This window comes from Balaenoptera acutorostrata, chromosome 6, assembly GCF_949987535.1.
Source record: "Balaenoptera acutorostrata chromosome 6, mBalAcu1.1, whole genome shotgun sequence".
Classification (NCBI taxonomy): domain Eukaryota; kingdom Metazoa; phylum Chordata; class Mammalia; order Artiodactyla; family Balaenopteridae; genus Balaenoptera; species Balaenoptera acutorostrata.
The window spans coordinates 16,487,659-16,503,785 of NC_080069.1; the positions used below are offsets into that span (position 1 = coordinate 16,487,659).

At 55.2% G+C, this 16,127-nt stretch overlaps 1 protein-coding gene across 1 annotated transcript; it reads left to right on the forward strand.

Annotated features, from left to right (window-relative positions):
* Positions 1-3,348: 3,348 nt before the first annotated feature.
* PHYHIP (phytanoyl-CoA 2-hydroxylase interacting protein) lies at positions 3,349-14,912 on the forward strand. The gene is made up of 5 exons (XM_007167881.3): positions 3,349-3,888; positions 7,431-7,624; positions 8,810-8,984; positions 10,851-10,968; positions 12,730-14,912. Exons 2-5 carry the CDS (start codon positions 7,460-7,462, stop codon positions 13,262-13,264), a joined length of 993 nt encoding a protein of 330 aa, XP_007167943.1. The 5' UTR covers positions 3,349-3,888; positions 7,431-7,459; the 3' UTR covers positions 13,265-14,912.
* The last annotated feature ends 1,215 nt before the right edge of the window (positions 14,913-16,127 follow it).

Consider the following 16,127-nt stretch of genomic DNA (forward strand, 5'->3'; position numbering starts at 1 on the left):
CACTGGCAGGCGGATTCTCAACCACTGCGCCACCAGGGAAGCCCAACAAGGTGGTTTTTATGGGCTGTCTGGATGTGTCTGCATTCATTGGCCCTTGAGATCTCCACACTTAGTTCAACCATGGGGAAACAGACGTAAACATTCTGAGTCTAAAAAGTGCATGAGCAATGTTAAGACTGTAGATTTTTTTCACTTACAGACTCATTCTCTCTTACCTCAGACTCTATATTTGCTCTGTGCCCTTCTACCACGAAGAACCCAGCCTTTGTACTCAGACCTGATTTGACTCTAGCTTGACTTCTTATTGATTGAGTCTCATTTCCCACTATCCGCCTTTGAAAATGGGGTTGATAGATCCACCCCTCAAGGTCGTTGTGAGAATTGCATGCCTAGCACTGTGTCTTGGGGCTTAATAGACGCTTTTGTTATAATTGTAATCATAGCTTAGACATAATATTTAACATGGAAACTTCCAAGCATGCACAAAAGTGGAGACAATAGCTTATTGAATCTCAAAGTGCCCAGCTTCAATAATTATCCACCCATGCTGATCTTTCATATACACACCCCATGTTCCCCTGAGATTATCTTGAAACAAATCACAGATATGATGTTATTCATCCATAAATATTAGAATGTGTATTGCTGAAGGATATTCTCTTAAAAGAATAACCCTAAAACATTATCAGAACTAATAATTCCTAAATATTATCAAAGATCCAGTTAGTATTCAAATTTTAACTGCTGTGAAATCAGTATCCAAATAAGGTCCCTTTATATTTATTATACCTCTTAATATAATCAGTATCCAAATAAGGTCCCTTTATATTTATTATACCTCTTAATATTTTACTGGAAAAAATAATTAAAGCGTGGGAAGAGATTTTGCTGCAAGAATGTCCCTGGCAGTGTTGTTTAGAATGGAGAAAAAGTAAACTAAGTTAATCAGAGGAGATGGGAATTGGCTCCAAAGAAAGAGAACATACTTAAATTTAAAACAATACTGTAGGGCTTCCCTGGTGGCGCAGTGGTTGAGAATCTGCCTGCCAATGCAGGGGACGCGGGTTCGAGCCCTGGTCTGGGAAGATCCCACATGCTGCGGAGCAACTCGGCCCGTGAGCCACAATTACTGAGCCTGCGCATCTGGAGCCTGTGCTCGGCAACGAGAGGCCGCGATAGTGAGAGGCCCGCGCACCGCGATGAAGAGTGGCCCCCACACCACGATGAAGAGTGGCCCCCGCTTGCCACAACTAGAGAAAGCCCTCGCACAGAAACGAAGACACAACAAAGCCATACATACATACATACATACATACATAAAAAAAAGAATGTAAGCAGACAAGAATAGCATTAAATTTAAAAAAAAAAAAAAAAACAATACTGTAGGGAATTCCCTGGTGGTCCAGTGGTTAGGACTTGGTGCTTTCACTACCGTAGGCACAGGTTCAATCCCTGGTCAGGGAACTAAGAGAGGTGTGACCAAAAAAAACAAAAGAACAAAAAAACAACTGTAGAAAGACTATGTAATGAACAGAAAAAGTATTGGTAAGTGAAAGAAGCAGGTTATAAAACAGTATTTATACTTTCTATTTTTGCTAATAAAGTATATATCATATACGCCTATTTCTGAATGGTGAGGAAACCAGCAATTTTAATTCTCTCAAATTTTAGAATTAATTCTTCTCGTCTTTCTACAATGATCACGTATGGCTTGTGTAATAAAAAGTTGTTTTAAAAAAAAATGCAGCCGTAGTGCATCTTGGCAGTTGTTTGGTTTCATCCGGAGTTAGTTATATTTGGCTCGTCATGCTTTCTTCTTACCATGTGCTTTCTCATGTGATCTGCAGAGAAGTCCTCTGAGGCAAGAGGAGGCAGGAGCTCTGAGAGGGTTTGTGTCTTCACTTGACACTAGCGCCCAGCTCCACAAAAGTGCATTCAGATAGCAACTGTTCTCTGCTTGGGACACATGATCTCGTGCGGTCTCTGTGTGCCATCCTGTGAAGGTGGGAGGCGGGGGTGTGCTGAGACTCGTCTTCCTTTACAGATGGGGAAACTGAGTTGCTGTCCTCAGGTGGGTTGTAGGGCCAGGTGTCGGTCCAGATGTCTGATGCTGGCCATGACCATGAGATGACACGGTGCATCTCTTCGGAGTTTCAACTTCTCAGTGTAGGTGTGTGAGGAGCGGGACCTACTCATGTTTGGCCAAGGGACGGCTCTCTGAGGCCCTCACCCAGGGCCTGCCTGCTGTGTCTGCTGTGTCTGCACCAGGACCTCCCCACCTTCCACCACGCTGCTGCTTCCGCCTCCTCCTCTTGGCTGTGCTCCACCTGCTCTCTGGAGCTGGTCCTCCCTCCTTTTGTGCATCCACATCTGTACCCTCAACTTAGCTGTATACGCCTTGTTCTCTAATTGGGTCTCTAAACGTCCATCTTTTCTCCCCTAAAAGACAGTGGGCTCTTTGCAGGCGGGCACGGTCAGTAATGATGGTGATGATATCAGCTGTGATGCGTGACGGGGCACATCTGGTGGATCAGCCAGAGCTTTGAGAGTTATGATGTGATTTCTCGTTCAGTGATGACAACAAACCTGTGTTATTATCCCACTTGACGGATGGAGAAACTGAAGCTCTGAGAGGGTGAGTAACTTGTCCGAGGTCACCCAGCTAGAAAGTGACAGAGCAAGAATTCTGACCGTATCTGTCTGACTGCAAAGCCTGTGCTTTTTCCACACTGTACATACTCTTTGTCACTGTTTGCTTGACTCAGATTTCCTTGAGTGCTATTCATGGTGGCATCCTCAGGGTCCTCATTTCTGGGTGGCAGAAAAGCTTCCTGTTGTTAAGACAGCAGATAGTAATCTCTCTGGTCAAGGTATCCAGGGCTTGGCTCCTCTGAGCCCAGGTGGTTGGCTGGGATGAGAACACTCCAAGCTCTGTGTGTCCCTCCCACCCCCACTTTCTTGCCTCTGCTCTTCCTTCACTGCCCCACAACTTCTTTCTCTTGTTCTCTTTTCCCCCTGGGGAACTTAAGTAGCCAGACATTCTCCCTTGACGATCAGGGGGCCCTGGAGCTGCAGGTCTGATATCTCTTGACAGTTGGTAAGAAAATGGAGTCACAGATCAGCAAAAGGCCCTGAAGAGAGAATCCAGACTGTAGACAGAACCCCGCTCCTGCCCGCCTGCAGCTCACATACCCCATGTGAACCCTTCCCCTTCACAGCCCCCCTCCCCATCCGCCAATCAGAATCCTTGCTTTGGAGCTCCTGAGCCCTTAGGCTAAGCCCCACCCCTCTCCCAGCATCCTGAAGTTTAGGGGCTGCCTTCAAGTGAGAGATTTCCAAGCAGGGGTGTGCTGGAGGGACTTCTTGTGAGGGCAGCTTGTCCTGGAAGAATGGGGGAAAGGTGATCACTGCCACTGTCTCCAAGGACATCGCAGTAGCTCCCTGGGAGACCCTCTGCCCTTTCCCCCTCCCACCAGCCCAGGCGAGCAGGGACCAAGCTTGCTTATTGTCACCTGACGCTGGGCAGCCACTGATCCCATTGGTGGAGCCAGATTCGGTCTGGCTCTTTCGTTCTTTCTCGCCTTCTCTGCCTCTCTCTCCTCCACGCCGCCGCTTTGATTTCGCTCTTGTTTCTCTCCTGGCGCTTGGCTGGGAACATCGCCTCTCAGGGGGCAGCAGCGTTGTGCTGCAGAGCCAGGGAGGAGCTGCCTGCGGGGCATGGAAGAAGCCTCCTTGGCAGCTGAGAGAGGAGCCAGGGGAGCGAGAGAGCGCTGCTGCCTTTGACCCAGGCGTCCGGCTGCTGCCCCTCAGCCTGGGGAGACTGTCCACGCAGAGGTCTCTCCCCTCCCTCCCTTCCAGATCTTCCTCTGCAGAGCCCGGTGGAGCCAGGTGAGCGTCCTTCCTCCCCAGAGGATTGATCGTGCTGTCAATCCCGAGAGGGACTCGGGTGGCCAGGGCCTAGGAGCTGGGGGCGTCAGGGTCCTGCCACTGCCCGAGGTGCCCACCTGGATAGCCGGGGCTGACGACCTTGTCCCCTTTCCCCCAGGCCCTTGGCAGAGGGGTTCACAGCTGGATCCAGTCCCTGGGGCACCACAGTCACCCCATGACCATTCTGCTGCAGTCAGCTATGCCAACAGGGACAGCGGGGTGGGGGGATGCGTTCCCTCTGGCGTGTGGTGGCTGTTCGGAATGGGCATGGGCCGGGGGTATCGGTGTGTTCAGCACGAGTGCCTGCTTGCCGGGAAAGTGGAGGCTTGCTTGCGTACATAGTTCTGTCTGCCTGCACTTATGCTCACGTGTAGTGGGTCTGGGAACATACATGTACATGTGAGGTCCGTGGGGGGGGGATCAGTTATCTGAGCAGCCTGGGGGCTGTGTGGGCGGGCGTTGGTGTGAGGCAGTATATTTATGGGGTGGACATCTCACTTGTCATGCGTGTGGGAGTGCATTTTGTTGGGGGGCTGACTGCATGCGACCAGAGGGTTTCTACGTGGGGAGGCACAACTCCAGAGCAGAAGGGGGATGGAGGTGGGGAGAGTGGACAGAAGCCTCTGTCCGTGGGCAGGCCCGCGTGCGTAGGTGCGCAAACCTGTTGGCATGTGAAGGATCAGGGCTGGCAGAGCCTGGCGGAGACAAACATGTTTTCAAAGTCTGTGGCTTTGAGCCTGGAGAAGCCGTGAGAGAGAACGCCAGAATATGGGCAGAGGTTGAGGTTGTCGTGTTGCAGAGGTTGATGTGTGTGCGAATGCACACGTGTGTGCAAGCAGGCGGAGGGATAGCGTGCCTCTGTGGAGGCGGCACGCATGCATGTTGGTGACTGTGGCCTCCTTTCTTCCCCAAATATGGCTTGTGGGAAGGCGTGTGTGCCTACGTGTGTGTGTGTGTGAGAGCCTGCGGACGTGAACATGCGTGGGTCTGTGTGGAGGTGACAGCTTGTGGAGGGACAACTGTGGGACATTCTTAGAACGTGGAAGGTGGCGGAGGGTACCTGAGTGCGTAGGTGAGTGTGTGGGACGAGGATGTCTGAGGAGGCGTGTGCAGCCGTGTGTGGCAGGTGTGGGTGGGCATACCCAGTGCATCTGTGTGCGTGCGTGTGCGCCTGCCTGTGTGTGGGTGTGTAAATGCTTGTCTTGGGGTGGATTACATGGGACCGTGGGTGTTTCTCAGGTGCTGTCTCAGCCTGTCCCTCAAACCCTGCCCTTCTCCAGCATCTGGGCTTGGAGACCCAGGTGCACGCCCATCCTTGGTCCACTCGGCTTCATTGTTCTCCCAGTGTCACTCACTGCCTCCCCCCAAGCTAGCATGGGGGAGTGATCTGAGCTCTCCTAGAACTGGAGAGAGGAAAGGAGGAGCCAGGTCCTGGAGACCCCTGCCACCAAACACGGCTGCCGCTGCTGCCGCTGCCTCTGGGAAGACTGAGGAGAGGAGCACGGGGACAGGAATAGGTGTCCCCCCACAGGCTAGGCGTAGACTGCGTCCCGTGCGGCTGCGAGGTGGCCCTCTGGGGTGGCTGTGTGTCTGTGTTGGTGTGTGTGGGTGCATGTGTGTGTGTGGGTGCATGTGGGGGGCACACATGTGTCTCCCGGGGGAGCTCCTCACTGGGAGCCCGAGGGAATGGCAACTCCCCCCTGCCCCACACCTGTCCCCAGGAATTACCAGCTGGTTTATTATCATACAGTTGTTTCTAGACACTGATCCCATTCTGTTTGATTTCGGGGTGGACCTGGTAGCACCCCTGTGCTTATTCACCATAGGATTCCCCATACGTGAAGCCACTGGCATTTGGCTGAACGTCACAACAGGCAGGCACACACTTTAGGGTGGGAAGCTAAGATGAAACAAGGATTCAGGTGACAGCCTGGGACAGGTGAGGGCCATCACCCATATCCTTTGCCCTGTGCCTGCCGCCCAGGCAGCCCAGGGGTTAATTTAGAGGTGCCAGTCTCCGGAGCAGGCTTAATTGACAGGAAAGTGTGGGTTGGACCTTCTGGGAGCTATAAATAGAAGTACCTGCTTTCGAAGGCACAAGGTACCCTCACCCTTAGAGCCTGGGTGAAGAAGAGGGGAGGGGGAGAAAAGGAGATGACACTCCAGAAATCTGAGGTGTGCTGGGCTGGGCTTGAGGCAGGCATGAGCTCGATGCGGTAATGAGCACATGCCCCAGGACAGAGTCCAACCACATTCACGTTCTTATCCCAGAGACAGTCACTCCCCCTTCCTCTCACTCCCCACCCTGTTCCCCGGAGCTCCAGTGAGCCAGGCCAAAGTCAAGGCCAGAGTCAGCTCGTCCTAGCTAAAGCACAGTTGAGAGTAATGGTGGTGTGGTCCTTTCACACCTGGAACAGCAGCCAGGGGTAGAAGCAAAGGAGTGAGAGAGGGAGGTGAGAGAAAAAGCAATTCCTTGAAAGGGAAGGATGGAAGGAGGAAAAATAAATAGCGGTAAAACCACGTGCACCTGTGCACACACACACCACATGTGTCACACACACACACACACACACACACAAGGGGACACAACCTTAGCTTCATGATAAAGAGCTTGGGCTCTGGAATCAGACAGACCTGAGTTCAAATCATTTTGCAGCTGTGTGAACTTTGACATCTTAGTACCACCCACCACCCCACCGACCTCAGCTACTTCATCTGTAAAATGGGGATAATAATAATACCTACCTATTGAGAGGCTTGCATGAGATGATGTTTGTGAAATTATTAGCATGTAGTTGGCCTGCAAGAGATGTAAAGGTAAAAACTAGTAATTTAAGAGTCAAGCGACAGAGGATCTGCTGAAAGAAAAAGAACGAGAGTTGAAATGTTACAGGTGGAAGAGAACCGTGGCCCTGCTGTCCCCTCCCACCACCAGTGGATTCACGTCATTTCGGTGGCACTCGTACTCCCAGCCCCGGGTTGTGGTGACCCTTGCTGAGTCACCCCCAGGGACGAGGGGGCCTGAACCTGAGAGCCCTGGCATCCTGGGCCTCTTGGCTGCCAGGGCCCCCTGCCTGCCTCACCCTCACACCCTGCTCCCGGCGGGTGCTTCCTGCCGCTTCTCCACCGCCTCGCACTGCTCTCTCCACCCCACCCCTTTCTCTTTTCACGCCTGCTGGCTGAGGGCCCCCCTCCTTGGCTCCATCTGCTGCAAATCTGTCCTGCCCCACGTTTGAAGCGTTCCCACTGCCTCCGCCACCTGTCAGGTGCCATCTGCTCTGCAGACACCTCCCAGGAGAGCCAAGAGCCCCCGAGGGGGCCACCCCAGCCCACCTTCGGCCCCACCCCTCCAGTCCTCCTCGTGCAATCTTCCCATCAGATCTGATGAGGCAGGTGCAATCGATGGCTCCTCAAGGTTCCACCTGGCAAGTGATGTTGGGAGCAAGACATTCTAGAAGATTCCGTGGCGGGGAGGGAGGTGCTGAGTCTTCCTCTCTCCTCAGTCCACACAGAAGCCAAACCAGTGGGGAGCATGGAGCTGCTGTCCACGCCCCACAGCATCGAGGTCAGCAACATCACCTGTGACTCCTTTCGCATCTCCTGGGCCATGGAGAACAGTGACCTGGAGAGGGTCACCCACTACTTCATTGACCTGAACAAGAAAGAGAATAAGAACTCCAACAAGTTCAAGCACCGGGTGAGTGCAGGGTGCCCAGAGCGCCTCCTCCGAGCCCCTGCTCTTGAAGTGGGGCAGGATAACAGAACTCCTAGAGGGGACAGTTGGGAGTCGGAGAGGCCCGACTCCAGTCCAGCTCTTACTGTGTAATCTTGGGGAAGTTGTTTAACCTCTCTCCTCCACTGGTAAAAAGGGAATAATAATAATGCCAGGGACAGGCTTCATCGAGGTAATTGTCTGCGTGGTATTTGGCTTCGGCCCAGCACACAGCAAACACCCTCATCGGCATCACGACTGGACATTCACATGGGGTGGGAAAACCCAGGGTGCGTCCACAGACACGTCACACCTGGGGATGGCGTCTCAGGGGTCCGACAAAGCCCCCGACTGAGAAAGCAGCCTTATTGTTGACCGGGTGGGCAACGTGGGCCATGGGCAGGGTTGTGCCCCTTTGCTTGGTCCTCAGGCCCCTGTGATCCTCTCTGTCTCCGACCCTCTGGCCTATTTGCTGGGTTTAGAAAAGGGATGGCAAATCCTGCACTGGCTGGGATGTCTTTTCCTGGGTTAGAGCCGGCGTGGGGGCGGGTGGGAGGAAGGCTCCCATCTTCTCAAGCTGGCAGAGAGGCAGGGGGAAGAGTGAGGTGGGAAGGAGCTGCTTCCCACGACGACTGCATCGTGTGGGTTACTCACCCTCTCTCTCTTTGGAACTGGCTCTCCAATCTGGGTGTCTTTTGGCAGGCCAGTTGCCACGGTGACGTGAATGTTCACCACCACCCCCTTAACCCTCCCCCCCAAAGAAGAAGGCATATTTTCCCTTCCTCCCTGGCTTCTCAGCATTTGCCGTTGCCGTGGAGACGGCACTGCAGTGTGCAGAGCTCTCGAAGTCTCCCTCGGAAAAGAAGGTCTCGCCGCCCTCAACTTTGCGGGCCTCCACCCCAGTGGTCTTTCTCCTCATTTCCCAAGAGAACAGGCATCAGGGGTTAAGGGGGTGGAGGCCAGGGAGTGTCTGTATGGCCTTCCCAATGGCCACGGCTTGCTCCTGTGGGAAAATGGTGGCCAGGGCACCGAGCCATTGAATCCTTGAGGCTCTGGCTCTCCTCAGCAGGAAGGCGGCCATCTGGGGGATTGGGAGGTCTGGGGGAATGCCAAGAGTGGACGTGACCCCCAATTTGACTCTCGGCTCTCTGTCCGCGCCCCATTTCTCAGGATGTCCCCACCAAGCTCGTGGCCAAGGCCGTGCCGCTGCCCATGACGGTGAGAGGCCACTGGTTCCTGAGCCCCCGCACGGAGTACAGTGTGGCAGTGCAGACCGCCGTGAAGCAGAGCGACGGGGAGTACCTCGTGTCTGGCTGGAGCGAGACGGTCGAGTTCTGCACTGGGGGTGAGGCCCTGCTGTCCAGCTGCTTTGGCACATCTGGTTTAGTGATGGTCAGGAGGGGACTTCCTCTTAACCCAGCACGCACTTAGGAACACCTGCTGTACGCAGGCACCGTGCTTCGGTCAACGGGGAGACACCTATGGATGAAACCCACCCGTGCCCCACCCCCCCAAAGCCTGCAGTCTGATGCAGGAGGCAGATGCGAGCACTGCTAATTATGTTGACAATACCTCTTCCAGAAAGGGATGGAGTTACTTTTCTGGCTTGGGGCAAGCATAAGTGTGGGAAAATACACATAACATAAATTTACCATCTTAACCATTTTTCAGTCCAGCAGTGTTAAGTACATTCACATTGGTGTGCAATCCATCTCCAGAACTTTTTCATCTTCCCAAACTGAAACTCTACGCCCCTTAAACAACAACTTCCCATTCCCCTCTCGTTCCACACCCTGGCAACCACCCTTCCACTTTTTGTCCCTGTAAATTTGACTACTCTCGGTACCGCGTGTGAGGAGAATCACACAGTATTCGCCCTTCTGTGATTGGCTTATTCATTTAGCATAATGTCCTCAAGGTTCATCCATGTTACAGCATGTGTCAGAATTTCTTTCCTTTTTAAGGCTGAATAACACCCCATGGTGTGGATGGACCATGTTTTGTTTATTGATCATTGGTTGATGGACACTTTGTAGGACAATCACATTTTGTTTGTCTTGAGCCTCCACGTAGGCTGGGAAAACCATCCCACAAACTCACCTATTAGCTTGCAAATTCCAACATGAACAAATACTGGGCTTCTGCGTACTTGCTCACTGATGACCCAGGATCGGCCCCATGATATTCCATTCTTTTGGTGCCCACGGTGAGAACTGCTCCAGATCTCCCTCTGTCACAAGGAAGGGGCATGAACATCCTTAGCCCCAGGCCTCAGAGGCTCCTGACTCCATCCTCTGCCAAAGTCTGTGCCCCAAGTCTCCTTGACCTGCCTTTCTCTTCTGAGTGGTGTTTTTTTCTTAGCTCAGCTGCAAAACGCCACTCTCTGGAGGTGCTCCTGCACCTTGCAGGGAAAGCCTCTTGGTTTACCCCAGAACTCTACATGTGGTGGGAGGTCATTCAAACTGGGGAGCTGGGGATGGCTGCAATCCAGTTCCTCCTCCTTTTGTCAAACCCAGCACCCTGGCCAGGGCTGCATCAGCAAGGAGGAAAGAGCACCTCTTGCTACTTTGCGCAAAGGCGCTGGCCAGGCTAGCAGCAGCCCTGCCTGGGTTCCACGGCCCCAGCCTCTGGCCCTGGCCCAGGGAGTCCAATTTGACTGTGCTGTTTCCAACCTTCCCCCTTTCTCATGGGATGCCCCAGACCCTGGTCTGCCTAGATATTCACCTTGGTTCTCTGCAGTTTCCTCCTGACTCTCCACCTGAAATTACAACTGGCTTCCATGTGGTGGTGTGGGCAGCCTCCTACCTGGTGGATTTGAGGGGCTCTCCCCAAAGGACCTCAAATTGTCTCCTCTCAGTCTTTTGCCTCTTGGTCCTCTTTTCACACGAGGATGGTCTGGGATCACAGCCTCTGGGGCCCTCGCTGTCCATGACTGTATAACTTGGCAGCCCTCTGCCCTTTTCTGACGCAGAGCCCTGAGCCTCTGGCAATAGGGCCCCGAGGTGACAAGGACAGACAGCATCCAGCTGCTCATGTTCCCAGCCAGGCCAGGTGGTCTGTTCCTAACTGGTCCAAGGTGCTGTGGCTGTCTGGTCTCCCTTGCGCCCTGACGACAGAGGTGGGCCGGCGTTCACGGTATGCAGTGGGTGATCTGTGGGGCAGGCTGTGATCCCCCGCTTGGCCCTCGGCTGACCCACCTGGACTCTTGCAGATTATGCCAAGGAACACCTGGCCCAGTTGCAGGAGAAGGCCGAGCAGATCGCAGGCCGCATGCTCCGCTTCTCCGTCTTCTACCGCAACCATCACAAGGAGTACTTCCAGCACGCCAGGTACGGCTGGGTCTCTCCTTCCTGCCCTGGATCTGCCCGCTGCCCCAGCCATCTGACGTCACCCCCACCGTGTTAGTTGCCAGACCCTCCTCGGGAGTCCTCACCACCCCCATAACCCAGGCTGGATCTGGGTGGGGGATGTTAGGCTCCAGGGAAGGAGAGGGCTGTCAGGATGGGGCTGCCTGGGGGCACCACGCTAACAGTCATGAGTGGACGAGGTCCTGGGTTTGATCCTCCTTTCGGAGAGTTCCTTTCACTGGGTTCTAAGGCTGCAGGTCAGCTGTCCCTCCAATTCAGGCCCTGAGTCCCAAGGGAGGTGGTGAGGGGAATACAGAGTGAGAGGATTCTCAATACGAAGGGTTGTGGTCTTCACACTGCGTGCTGGGAAACCTGGAGGCTCCGGGGAAGGATCTCAGGGTACCCTTTAAGGTGGTGTCGAGGGACTGGAGAGGAAATCAGAGGATGAGGCTTGCTGAGCCCCGCACCTGTCACCCAACCAGAGAGGCTTCAATTTAATTGCCTCTGGCCTGCCCGTGTATAATTTCCTTTGGGGATAAAAGAGAGGGGTTCTGCTTGAATGTTTGAAACATTTCAAAAATGTTTGAAAATTGGTGATCCCATCCAACACCCTCAGGCTACAAATGGGGAGCCTGAGGCCCAGAGGGCCAGCAGAACTGGGCAAGAGTGAGGCTGGACCAGGGGCTGCCCATCCTCACCATGCTGGCTGATACTGCTCCAAGTCTTCATCCTTCTCAGGGGGCCAGGGCAAGCTGCCCCTGTTACTGTCTTTATCACTGCAGTCAGCTGGGGCGGGGCGTTTTGACCTGACCCCGGGGGGGTTCTTTGGTGTTTGTACTAAAGAAGAGAGGCAGCAGGTGAGTGGTGAGGACAACGGCCAGTTGGGCTCCTCTATCAGCAAGCAAGGGAGAGACAGAGAGCACCCATACGTGCCAGAATATAAAGATGAATAGGGACTTCCCTGGTGGTCCAGTGGTTAAGACTTTGTGCTACCACTGCTGGGGGCATGGGTTCGATCCCTGGTCAGGGAACTAAGATCCTGCATGCCGTGGGGCTCAGGAAAAAAAAAAAAAAAGATGAATAAAGGCATAGTCGCTCCCTCTCGCAAACCTCAGAGTCTATCAGGGGAACAGTACAGACGGATGGAATATAATAAGTATGTGTGATTGCTGAGTAAAGTTCAGTGTCCTGCACGTAGTAGGCAGTCAAAATTTTGTTGAATGTAAGTGCTTGCTGTTCCTGGAAGGTTTTGGAGAGGAGGGGACACCTGAGGGATGATTAGAAGTTTGCCAGGCCAGGTGGAAAAATGTGGGAGGGGCAGTCCAGGCAGAGGGAAGAGCACTGCAAAGGCACAGAGGCAGGAAAGACCTGGGGTGGGGTTCCCGCTGGAGGATGTTACCTGTTACCTGTGCGTTTGGGGGTGTTGGGAGGTGGGGCCCGAAAGACCAGATCTTTACGGCGTTGCTTTTTGTGCAAGTCCCATCAAAGGGTTGTAAGCTGGGGAGTGGCGCGTTCAGATCTCTCCTCCGTGAAGAAGTGGGCTGGATCAGCCCATCTCCCGGGCCCTCCCTTCTCTTGCATTCTGGAATGTTCTATTTGTGACTGGTGGAGGCGGTAGCTGGTGGGAGAGCTGGGAGCTGGGCTGACACCCTTCTCGGTCACACATAGCAGCCAAGCCTCAGTCCAGCTAACCAACGGCATTTTCTCTTCCCCTGGGCCTTTCTCCCCGCCCGGGGTGGGCAGGACCCACTGCGGGAACATGCTGCAGCCCTACCTGAAGGACAACAGTGGCAGCCATGGCTCCCCGACCAGCGGCATGCTCCACGGGGTCTTCTTCAGCTGCAACACGGAGTTCAACACAGGCCAGCCTCCGCAGGACTCCCCCTACGGCCGCTGGCGCTTCCAGATCCCTGCCCAGCGCCTTTTCAACCCCAGCACCAACCTCTACTTTGCGGACTTCTACTGTATGTACACGGCCTACCACTATGCCATCCTGGTGCTGGCCCCCAAGGGTTCCCTGGGGGATCGCTTCTGCCGTGACCGCCTGCCCCTCCTGGACATTGCCTGCAACAAGTTCCTGACCTGCAGCGTGGAGGATGGGGAGCTGGTCTTCCGCCATGCCCAGGACCTCATCCTGGAGATCATCTACACCGAGCCTGTCGACCTGTCCCTGGGCACCCTGGGGGAGATCAGCGGGCACCAGCTCATGAGCCTGTCCACTGCTGACGCCAAGAAAGACCCCAGCTGCAAGACCTGCAACATCAGCGTGGGCCGCTAGGGACTTCTGGGGAGCTGGGGGGCTAGGGAGAGATGGCAGGCAGGGTGGTGATGGGTGGCATAGGTGCAGGGAGCTGGCTTTCTCTCCCCTGCCGCCCTGCTCCCTCCATGCCATCCATCTCCCTCTTCCCTTCCCTTCCCCAGGGCATTGGAGGCAACGGAGGGTGGTCCCTTGGTAGGCATGGCCCACCCATGCCTGGTGGGGTTGGGAAGGCTTCTTAGCCTCAGCAGGTTGGTGGGGAGTGCGGGGGCGGGTGGATTTCTAGAGACTTCCCCTTTCCTCTGGTTTCCCTGCCCTGCTGTTTCTTGCCTCATCCCAGGCCTCCATCTCAGGAGACCTGCCGCCTAGGGCTCTCCCGGGGAAGCCTTCCCTTCCAAGGCCCACCTGTAGCTTGCCTGCCTCCGGAGGTGAGCCGAGAGCTGTGGGCGTGCTCTTCCCTAGCCCCAGCCCCTCCCGCTCAGGGCCAATCACAGAATGCCCCTCCCCGTGAGTCGGGCCTGGGGGCTTCTCACCGCAGGCCCCACCCTCTCCCTCTATAAATAGTTTCCTGCACCGCTGTGACCCCCGCCCCCACCCCGCCCCCTGCTCCTTATCCCGCGGCACCCTCTTCCTGCACGGGGAGGGCTGCGCCTCTCCTTCTCCACCTGCCCCTCTCCTTCTCCACCTGCCCTCTAGAAAAGGACCGTCTTTTTCTCTTAGCTTCGGGGGCACCTGGCTGCTGGTGTTTCCCCTTCTTCCGTCTGGAGATGGTGTAAATCCCGGCGTACTTTCTCCCTTGCTCAGAGTGCTGGGTCTGCAAGGGCAGCCGCTGGGGTCGAGGAGGGGGCAAGAGACCCCTGAGACCCGGAGGGACCCCTTCCTCAGCCGGGAGTGGGCGACCTCACGCCTTGGGGACCCGGCGTGGAACTGGAAGTGAGGGCGTTCCCCCAGAGCCCTGGCACCCCGCCTGGCTGCGCGCTTGCTCGCTCGCTCTGCCGCGGCGCCGCCACTGCCCTGTGCCTGTGTGTCATCTGGACTGTGGCTTCCCTGCCCCGCCCCCCCTCGCGCCCCTGCCCACTGGCCCTGTCGGGTACCCACCGCGAAGCTAGCCTACTGGCGGAGAGACCCTTCCCTGGGGAATTCTTGGTGAGGTCTTTCCCGGGCCACTCAACGTTTTCACCTCTTTCCTACTTTTGTAAGGGTCATGGGAGTGGTGAGAGTGGACCCTGGGGACAAGCAGACTGCCTGCGTGGGGTGACGGGGAGAGGTGTTAACTAAGGCAGGCAGCTGTTTGGGGGATGCCAGAGGTGATGTCAGGTGGTGGGAAGCAGCCCCCAAGGTGACAGCCGGATTTCTGCGATGAAGGACAGAAGGGGGCAGCAGGCCAACAAGGCCATATCTCAGTGGGTGGGCAGATGGGACAGCTGGTTGCCTCTTCTGTAACCACAGGGAGTGGTGTGGCCAGCTGTCTCCGTGGCATGGATCAGGGCTGGGGGCCGTGGGAGATGCATGGAGGAGAAGACGTGGGCCCCAGGCCCTTTGCCCTCTGCTGAGGGCAGCGGAAAAGGCCCGCTGCCCTCCCCTGGCCTCGTGTTTGCCCTGGGCTGGGGGCACACCCGCCTGTGTGCTGTGCTTGCGACGTGCATCAATAAACCACCATGGCCTGAGAGCCCCGCCTCTCCTTGGGCTCTGGGAGGGGTGGGGTGGGCAAGCTGTATAGTCACAGAAGAGCTCGAATGAGGATGCCCCCCAGGACAGGCCACCTGGAACCGTCTCTAAGGTTGTTCCACATCTCACTGTGAGAGGCAGGGCTCCAAAAGCAGAGCCACATCTCCAGCTTGGAAAGGACTTTGGAGGTCAATTTGGCGCTACCATGCATTCTGCAGATGGGGAAACTGAGGCCTCCTAGGGGACAACCTGTAGCAATCTGGAGGCCTAACCGAGGTCTGCAGGCCGCCTGTTTGGACCCCTTCCCACTGCAGCAGGCTGCCACTGCATCAGACTCAGATGCCACTGAATTTCCCTCCCCCAGAGCCAGAGTGTCTGCTCCCCAGCAGGGCTCCTCGTTTGCAGATCTGAGTCACCTCTGTGTCTATTATTATGGACTTATTAAAATGATCCTCTGCTGGAGTGGAAAAGCTCCAGAAAAAACAGAGTCACCTCCCTGACACTGCCTGGCTCAGGGCCAGATGAACATCTGTCATCCAAAGCTTGGGGCACAGCCTCCTTGCACTAGGAAGGAAAGCTGAAGGGCAAATGCCACTTCCTGAGGGCCTACTACGTGCCAGGCATCCGGCCAGGTGCTTTCACACACATCAGCTCCTTTAGTCTTCACAGTGTCTCTGCACCGTATGATTCCCATTTAACAGATGAAGAAACTGAGGCACAAAGAGGTTAAAAGGCTTGCCCGTGTCTTACAGCCAGTAGGCAACAATGCCCAGGATTTGATTCAGAAGCTAGAATCCTTCCATTTCACTGCCCTGTCTCCCCAGTGTATGCCAGGGACCACCTGAGACAGTAAGACACGGGCGGGGCAGGTCTCAGACACAGTGGCCCACCCAAGGGTCTCCACAGCGCTTCTGACCATGGCCATGCCTAGTTCCCGAATAACACCAGGGGGGGCTGTGGAGCCAAAAATGCCAAGGAAGCTTATTTTGAAGGAGTAGTGGGGAGTATTTGGAGTCCAGGATTCTAAGGATGGGGGGTGACCTCCAGGGTCCATCCTTCCGCCTCTGGGCAGGACCACCCCCCAGCATCAGCTGAGGGGTTTTCAGAGTCCCCCAGAGGCACGGGCTTCAATCTTCCTTTTGCAAAACCCTTCTGGGTTTCTTAGGAGGAGAGATTGGCTCCCAGGGTCCTCTTAGTGGGGGACGAAGGAGCCAGT